Below are 9442 nucleotides of genomic sequence, written 5' to 3'. Positions count from 1 at the left end.
GTGCGAGAGGCTATTTCCTGTATAATGTCCTGTATTAACAGTAAAATACATTCAACAAATGCACAAATGTCAATAATTGAAATGAATATGAGAGATGTATGTGGACATTCTCTATACATTGTCCTCTACAAACAATTCAATGCATTGAAGAAATACATAAATGTCAAAAACAAAAATAAATATGCATTGAAAGAAATAAGATTTTTCACGGATACATATGTTATGCCATAATATTTTATTCAGATTTAAGAATAATTTATTTAGATTTTGGTACATTTCATTGAAGAATATAAGATTTTCTTAGATTCTTGTCATTTAATGTGATTTTGGATTGTTCTAAATGAATTAAATATTTGATCATTTAACAAAAATAAAAACACATTTTTCCCAATGACTATTTGCAAAATAGATCAATAAGAAAAAAGATAAATAATATTTTCCAGATTTCAATAAAATATACCTAAAACAAAACTATACAAATAAATATAAATATTTCAAAATACTACAATCAAAGAACTAATGAATGCATTAATAATCCTGCCTACGGGCAGGAACTAAAAATAGCCTATCCGCTAATGATATCAAGATCTTTCTAAACCCCTTACATCTAGAATGAAAATTCATCATTAACAAGAGAAGAAAATTGAACTCGCCTGCACTTTGAAGGCAATGAACTCAATAACCCCATAACAAAATACAACAGAAATCGATGAGACTCTTTTCCACAGCCAAAGTCCTCTTGAGTAGCAGCCGAAGCATTTATTTTTGCCTACTGTCATCTGCATCAAAGCCGAACACCAGGTGGTTTTGCAGTGCCGGGAACAGCGAGAAAGCGGTCTACAGCTTTGGAGATGGGAGCCATGGGGCACTGGGTTTGCCCTTTCCAGGAGACGCACACGTGCCCACCCACGTGGAGGGCCTCCCGGGCCACGTCAGCAGCGTGACAGCTGGACACTACCATTCACTGGCTGTTACCTGCGATGGAGAGGTGTGGGCGTGGGGTAGGAATGAAGAGGGCCAGCTTGGACGTGCACTTGATTGCCCAAGGTGATTTTTAAATTTGAAGGGTTTTTTACAAAAATTAACTGAAGTAGGATTTTCGAATTATCTGTATTTACAATTTTGAAGAATTGAGAATGAAGGATTTCAGTTTAGTTTTGAGACCTGTTTTCAGTATTTTGATTATTGTCGCATTTGATAATTCAAAAAGAAGGGCACATATGAGTGCGGGATGGGAATAAGATCCCTCAGCTTTATCAGTACAAAAAGCTAAAATAGAGGGATTCGACCTCTTTATTGATTTTTTCATAACATATCTGAATCACTAAACAAATAACAAGAATGGAACTGTGTCTCGCCCTACTTTGAGACAAGCACTTCCAGCAATAGTTCAGAAGCTTGCGACTGGGCGAAACCGGGCAGATATAATTTTGACTGGGTGACTCGCTAAATTTAAAAGATAGTTAAACTCCGCAAAATTCGTCTCAAAACTTAGCAAAATTCAGCCAAGTTAATTAATGGCGGTTTTCTCGTTTTCTACCCAATGTTGACTGGGACTTACCGACACAGCAAATTTAAAAATTACTTAAAGACGGCAAAACTCGCCAAATACTAAGCAAAACTAAGCTAGGTGAGTTAATGGCGTTTTGGTGCTTTTCAATTTCGATTCGCAAGTACCCAACGAGTTGTAATACTATGCTTTCAGTAATGAATTGTGGGAGATTTAAGTATCTGTTTAACTTTATTCTATGACAACTTAAGTAAAGTAGACACGAAATCTCAAATGATTGAATGAAGATTTTTAATGATGTCCATGAGACCAAGTAGTCTATGAGACCTGGAACTGAGAACAACACAATGACCACTAAAGAACCAACCAACCAACAAAGCCTATATAATGATATTAGACACAAGTACATAAGTATTTGGGGTCACAATGTAGTATATCAAATGTAAAATAGAAACATTTAAACAAAGCATGGGGATATATTTAAAGACTAGACAGCCATAGAAAGGATCATGTTTACAGCAGGCACACTTTGATGTATCCTACATGCTAGTTTGATCAAATGGTCATGAAACATCTCATTTGATTCCATACATGATAATTTTGTTTAAATTAAAAATACAAAGGCATACTTAGATGGTCCAGGCTTGTCGAGTTGCAAATCTAAGACCGTTGTGTGTTGGGGTCTCATCTCAACCAAAATGCCACAACCCCACGGGCTTTACAATGGTATTCAAACTTTAGTCGGCAATGTTTGCAACAAACACATGATGGTCTTGGTATGTAGTTACACTGTACACACACTGGCATAAGATTGACCTCTTCTTTCTAGTGTTCCCATGATTTATTCAGAGATGTTCGAAAGCACATGGGAATGGATCCTTTGCTCTTTTTGCTCCCCACTGCTTGCTGCTTACTCATTTGAATTTTGAAATGAACAGTTAGTGCCTTAGGTCAATCATCTTCTCTACCTAGATGTTTTGCAATTTATTTCGTGATTATTAAAAATAAAGTATTGAAGTTTTCAAAGGGAGACATTTAAAAAAAGAAGTTTGGGAAAACCTATTTCATGAGTAACTTGGGATTTTGGTTTATACAAATTGTCACAATTGTTGCTTTTCCCTACATACCAATGTTACATTTTTCATAAATCAAAGTTGGCTGCAATCTTGTCTCTAAGTGAATCAAGGAGATCTTCTCTCAGAAACCTTTTCCAAAATGTAATTCTTCCCCATGCAACTGCAATAGCGAGATAGCCAATTGAATATCCCAATGTCATTGCCAACTTCCACAAGCACTTTTCTAGCCAAAATGGATATAGAAGTTTAGCACCCTGACTAGGAGGGTAGAAAGAAAGCCAAAGTCACGTTGAAGCTAGGGAACAAACCAACTTGTCTCTTAGAAACAACAATCTCCTAGCATTAATTGCATGTCATCTAGATTGACAATTTTCATAATGCAAAATCCGTCGAATAGACAAATACATTTGTTTTTCCATATAGCCAAATTGTACCTCCTATATTCAAATAGGAAAATATCATTAACTAGGGGAGATACCTTTGGGATAAAATATCAATTTTTTTGTTTACTTTTGTTCTAAGTTGTCGGTTTTGGTATGGGATCGTGGTTTTGGTACATTGGTATGAAGATTTTTTACTTCGGTATGGTACGTTTGGGTATATATGTGTGTGTTTGTTTATATGTATATGTGCATGTGTGTATGCATGTATGCATTTTAAAAAAAAAAATGTACAAAATTGCAAATATATTTGAAATAGCATGTAGTATTATACTTTTATAATAATAATGGAATTTGATCTTTGATAGTATGATACTTAATTATTAATCAATAGTATTATTATAGTCGTTAAAACTTAAGATAATTGTCTAAGTTGTTAGTTTTGGCCTTCACTCCTAGACCCTCTCATTGTAATCAAGTTTCTTTGTGATAAGAGATCCCAATAACTAGTGGGGGCTGGGTGTGGAGACCCCAATGGGATTGAGGGGTAGTACCCCTTATGGCGGTTTGAGGGCAATGCCTCCAATAGGGTTGAGGGGCAACACCCCTCGTGGGGGTTTGGGGGCAACACCTCTCGTGGGGGTTTGGGGCCAACGCCCCCAATAGGATCGAGGGGCAGCTCCCCACAGTGAACCGAGGGTGCTTGGGCGGGACCCTGGGTGTGCCAAGGTCGCTTTTGTTGCAAGATCCGTACTTGTACCTGTTTGGTATGGGACCGGGACCTCCAAGGAGCATACCCAACAATCTGGCTTTTGTTAATATTGTTCTCAAGTGGGGTTTAGTTCTAGTTTTTTCTTTTTGTGGAGGGAATTTATTTTATGTATATTGTCCAAATATTACAAAACACACGTTTTACTTCAAAGATGTAAGACAAAGGAGAATCTGCTTGTAAATTGATCAGTGCTGCTCCTTTGGGTTTATCATTCAAAATCTACTGACATTGTATTACGATTCAAAACTGTAGGTAGTTTAGTGAGAGTGACATTATGGAGGCTTTTCAAAACTTGAAACCCTGAGAATTGGTGAGTTTTGAATAAACACAGTTATAATCTACAAACGGCTTATAAGGATTTCCCTTTAGTAATTGGTATATATTTACAACAGGACAGGTTGTTGCAAATTACTCTTGCTGCTGCAAATACTCGACAATTCTTTTTATAAGGGATTTTTTCTTATACAAAGTAATCATATTGTATAATTGATATAGGTTTAGGATATACTAAGTATTAGATTCCAATCGAGTAAAATTGATAATTAAGAAAAGGAAAATCTGTTTTTGGTTTGACAATCAAGAAAGATTAACCCTAATAGACATAATTTTTCCCCAATACATTCTAATGAGTTGGGAGTGCTTCTGAATATAGCTGTGTTAGATTTTAGCATCAACACTAACACACAATTATATCTAGAAGCACTCTCAACTCAAGATTAACCTTGTCAATAGGTAAAGAAGGGAGATGCTACATGATGTGACAAGTGTTGGGCTTTTGTAGTAAGAGGGAGGAAATATAGGAGGGGTGAAGGAGCTTGGTGGGAAAGGGAGGCAAAGGAGAATGTGAGAGGGATATGGTAAAACAAAAAGAAAGGGTGAGGAGTGAAGCTATTAGGATTCAAAGAAGGAATAATCAGTTGTGATTAGTTTTGTGAGAAATAGGAGAACTGGCATTATTAGAGTGCAAAGGAGAAGAGACAGTAGATACACATAGAGGAGTGGTACACAAATTTATATGCAACAAAAGCAAGCTAGAAGGAGCAACATTATTAAGATTGAAGATTTGAGGGGTTTCATGGGACAAAATTTGAGGGTTTAGTGAGTTAAAGTTTGAACTTGATGCAAGAGCATCCTTGACCTAATTTTAAATTGTAATCATATATCAACCAAAAATAATTTGTGCTCTTTTGTTAGACAGGTTTCTTTCTGTGCATTTGAGGAGGGGTTCCACACTTTCTTTTTTATTTTTAGGATGGTTCTGATGATCCTAGATTAACACAAGGGGTTTCTATTGTGGCATTCTTATCACATTTAGGTACAAAATGGTCTCATTAAATATCTTTTCTCATGTTGATCAATACAAAAAAAAAAATCTCTTCTCATGTTAACAACTTGAGTATTGCTTTAGCAATTGGATCATGTTCTACACTTAGCAATCATGATCCAATTGCTAATGAATGTTTGGTGTTGAAGAAGGGAAATTACTTGGACATATTATGTCTAAAGAAGGGTTGATCTTGAATGTGTGGATGGTGTTGAAGTAATTCCAATTCTCAAAAGTACCAAGGGAATCTATCTTTTTTTAGGCAAATAATTATTTTGAGGCAATTTGTCTCAAATTTCACAAAATAAGCTTAATGCAATATTAAAGGTTTTGAGAAAAGGGCAATCATAATATGGGAAGTTGAAGTTGTTGTGTCATTTATAAGAGTAAAGGAAGGCTTGGGTTAGGCCCTAGCATTGGCAAGTCTAGATTATTTTGGGCCATTTTAGCTATTTTCATTTGCATCTATTCCATACAATGGCTAATATGCTACTATGAAAAAATCAAGATGGTTTATAAGCAGCCTGTATATAGCCGCCTTCAGCAAGCCTTTATAGAACATTGAGGTGAAACATTCAATAATGGAAAAGCAGGCATATGCGATGGTAAAGGTTAAACATTTCAGGTTGTATCTCGTGGGAGCTAGGGCTATTGCATTGGTTCCTCATACAATTGTAAAGGATATCTTAATGCAATATGAGGTTTGCAGGAAAAGATGTTGATGGATTGACAAAATACAATAGTTTGACTTGGACATTTAGATCACCAAGTCGGTTCGAGGTTAAGGATTGGCAAATTTAATGGTAAAATCAAACTTGGAAGTGTTTGAAGTCAATTTAGCCAATGTTGTGAGATCTAACTTTTGTGTGTTAGAGAGTTGCAAATGGTATACTAACAGTTTATAGTATCTTAGGCATTTGACATGCCTATAGGAACTAAATAAGGCTGAAAGGAGAACTTCAAATTGTTTGCATAGAAATATTCGTTGAAGAACTATGATCTCATATGGAAGGATTTGTGGAGAGTGTTATTGAAATGTGAAGATGAGAAAGAATCCTAGAAAATCATCATTGAGTTCACTGAGGTGTATGTGTAGGTCAATTAATTGTGAACCTGAGATCTGGAGGGCAAGGTACTTGTGGTTGCCCTTGTTTGGTGATGTGACAAGGAGGTTTGGAAACGTGGTTCATGCCAAAAGTTCTCAAGAAATTGAGGGCTCCTCGAGCCCTGCCTCTTAGGCCTATTCTAATGGAGGCTTCATTTCAACAATGATAATCAATTTCACAGGTGAGATCTTTGAGAAATCAAGCCATGGTTTATGTATCTTGGTTGTTATTGACTACAATAAATAGGTAGAAGCTATCTCCACGCAAAATTCTACTACTAAGGTTCTCATAAAATTTAACTTGAATCACAGCATGACTCGGTTTGGTGTGCCACAAAGAATTATAGCTGGCAACACTGTTTGTTTTAGGGTACATGAGTTTCTCGAATTGTGCAAGAAATATGGAATAGAAGTTGGATATTCTATCATCCTTAGGGGAACGGGCAGATTGAATTGAGTAACAAAAACTTAATGAAGATTATGAGGACATTGGATTTGAATAAGAAAAAATGGGATTATAAAATAAGATTTACGATATAGGCTGATAAAATAATGGTGAAGAAAGACACTGAGCCCACATGAACTAGTATATGGAGTCAATGCTAATTTGCCATTTAACCTGGAACTCTTTGTTTACAAATTGTTACATGTGAATACCTAGACAACAATTCAATATCCTAGTGTATGAATAAACTTATTGAGTTGGAGGAGTCCAAGAGGATAGATGGCCCATGAAAAGAACTTGGCTTGTCAAAAGAACATGAAAATGGTGTTATATAAAAGGCTAAACTAATATAGTAGCATGGGAAATTTGAAGTGTTGTGAATTAGATCATATATCATTGAAAACCATTATAGAGGATACATCCTACTTGTGTGGTTTAGATAATGAGTTCTTGGAGTTGTTTGTTTGTGGACAACTTTAGTACTATTTTTTGTAAGTAGAGTCTTTCTTTGTCTTGCACTTGACATATTTTTGTCCTCTTAGTGCCATGTCTTGCCACTTTGGTTGCTCTACATGTTCACTACGGCGTTTTTTGTTGTCCTAGGGTTGTATGGTACATGCTTCTGTAAATATTGTAAACTCTTGTCTTCGAAGTTCTCCATTGGTTTGGTTTGCAATCTCAGAGCCTTTTTGGATTCTTGCCATGCTTGTTAGGAGCATGCATCCCCAACTAGAGCTAATGTTGGTCTGATTCTCTTCCTTGTGAAATCCTAAAGGTTCTTGGTTTTATTGTGCTTTAAAATGTGGGACTCATATTGCCTATTTACCTTGAGTTGGCTAGAAAGAAACTCTACGAACTTAGGCCAAATGGTTTTCTGAGTTAGATTTTCCAAAGGAATCCTTAAATCTCATGTAGAAGTTTGAGACAACTTCCTCTAATTAGGGAAAAAAAAATGAGGGCATACCATGTATTTGGAAAGGTAACTACAGTGCACGTGCAAGTGGAGTAATAAAAATAAAGTAAAAGTAAGACATCTATATAGGTATTTAAATACGGAGTAGTTGACAGCTGAATCAGCTGTAAAGGACAGAATAAATGAAAAGGTTTGTGCCTCCCCCCCGCTGAACCGCCATAGCTGTCAGGACGTTGTCGAGACGGTGGGACGTCCCTGGGACTCCTAGGAGTCCCCTAACCGTCTCCGGGGCATCTAGGAGTCCCCTAACCGTAATGAAGGTTTGTGAGGTTTTGGAGACCTTATTTGTGTTTGTTGGCAGTGGCTCCACCTCTTGACCTCATCCCTCGACCCCACCTTGTACCCTAGACCCTGCAAGGGGCACTGCTCCTTGACCCCGCTAGGGGCTCTGCCCCACCCCTGCAAGGAGCATTGCCCATTGATCCCAAACCGCCACCCACCATTCTCATTGTTAATTCAACCATTGCCATGTTTTTTTATGTTTATTAGTTTAATCTTACTTAGTCTGCTAAAGTTTCATTTGCAATTCTTAACTAGTTATTATCATTTTTGATTTTGAGCTGTGTGAGATTTTCATCATCAACGTTTCAGATCATACTACATGATCCATCATCAAGACGAGCAGCAATTCCCTCCCATGAAGGGTATCGATTAAAGTCGTGTAATTTCCACAGTCCATAATGTTAGTTTTAATCATTTCTGGTTTTGAGCTGTGTGCTATACTTTTCATATATGATCCAAAACTTTGATGATGAAAAGTATAACACACAGCTCAAAACCAGAAATGATTAAAACTAACATTATGGACTGTTGAAATTACACGACTTTAATTCTTATACTTATTCTTGGTTTGCTCCCAAAGTTGCAAAACTCTTCCCACCATTGTTAATGTTCAAATTTCAATGCAATCATTTTCATGTTTTTAATGTTTATTAATATAAACATTACATTGTGTAGCAAAGTCTCATTTACAGTTCTTTTACTTATTCCTTATACATCTTTTTATAACTAGTTTTTCAAGTACTATATGTATTTGTACCACACCCCCCGTTGCCATTTCCCTGCCGTCCCCCCATTAGGAAACTCCGTGGAACTATGCTTATATCCATTTAAGTCCTATTTACTGGCTTTTTATTCAAAGATCTTAATATAATTTCTCTCTCTTTTGTTTTTCTTCATGTGAACTATGTATTTGTACCACACCCCCTCGTTGCCATTTCCCTGCCGTCCCCCCATTAGGAAACTCCATGGAACTATGCTTATATCCATTTAAGTCCTATTTACTGGCTTTTTATTCAAAGATCTTAATATAATTTCTCTCTCTTTTGTTTTTCTTCATGTGAACTATAAAATATCACAGATCAGTATAATAGAGCCATACAAAACTGCATAATTCTCTCATGTTAGCTAATCTCAAAGTAACATTTCATCTTGAATGGTGTGAAAAACTATAATCTGCATCGGATGTTTTTGATTCAAAAAGGTTCTAATTTATAATGGAGAAAAAAATACTTCTAGGCTATGGATTCTTATGAAGTTACATTTACACAATTTAGCATGCAGTCTAGTTGTATTTTGTCTGGCTAAGTTTAATTGCCTGCAGACAGAGTTGGAATCAACCGAAGAAGGTGGAGGGCCTGGATAAAGTGGAGGTGATAAGTGCAGCCGCATCAGGTGTTGTGTCAATGGCAATCAGCAATAATGGTTCATTATGGGTTTGGGGCAAATCCAAGAGAGGCCAACTTGGCCTTGGTAAAGGAATAACAGAGGCATTGGTTCCACAGAGAGTTGAAGCACTTGCTGGTCAACATGTAGTGCAGGTGCATGGGTACTGAGCCTTGGTGATATTGAGTACAA

The 9442-nt window shown here is 36.5% G+C and overlaps 1 protein-coding gene across 1 annotated transcript in view; it reads left to right on the top strand.

Moving 5' to 3' along the window:
- Positions 1 to 532: 532 nt before the first annotated feature.
- LOC131071983 (ultraviolet-B receptor UVR8) overlaps positions 533 to 9442 on the top strand; it is a 30915-nt gene continuing 22005 nt past the window's right edge. Inside the window, exons 1-2 of the mRNA XM_058007982.2 lie at positions 533 to 1047; positions 9189 to 9405. Coding sequence (XP_057863965.1) covers positions 710 to 1047; positions 9189 to 9405 — 555 coding nt within the window. The 5' untranslated portion in view covers positions 533 to 709. The remainder of the gene's footprint in view (positions 1048 to 9188; positions 9406 to 9442) is intronic.

This window comes from Cryptomeria japonica, chromosome 1, assembly GCF_030272615.1.
Source record: "Cryptomeria japonica chromosome 1, Sugi_1.0, whole genome shotgun sequence".
NCBI classification, from domain to species: Eukaryota; Viridiplantae; Streptophyta; class Pinopsida; order Cupressales; family Cupressaceae; genus Cryptomeria; species Cryptomeria japonica.
This window is presented reverse-complemented; position numbering and strand designations above follow the sequence as displayed.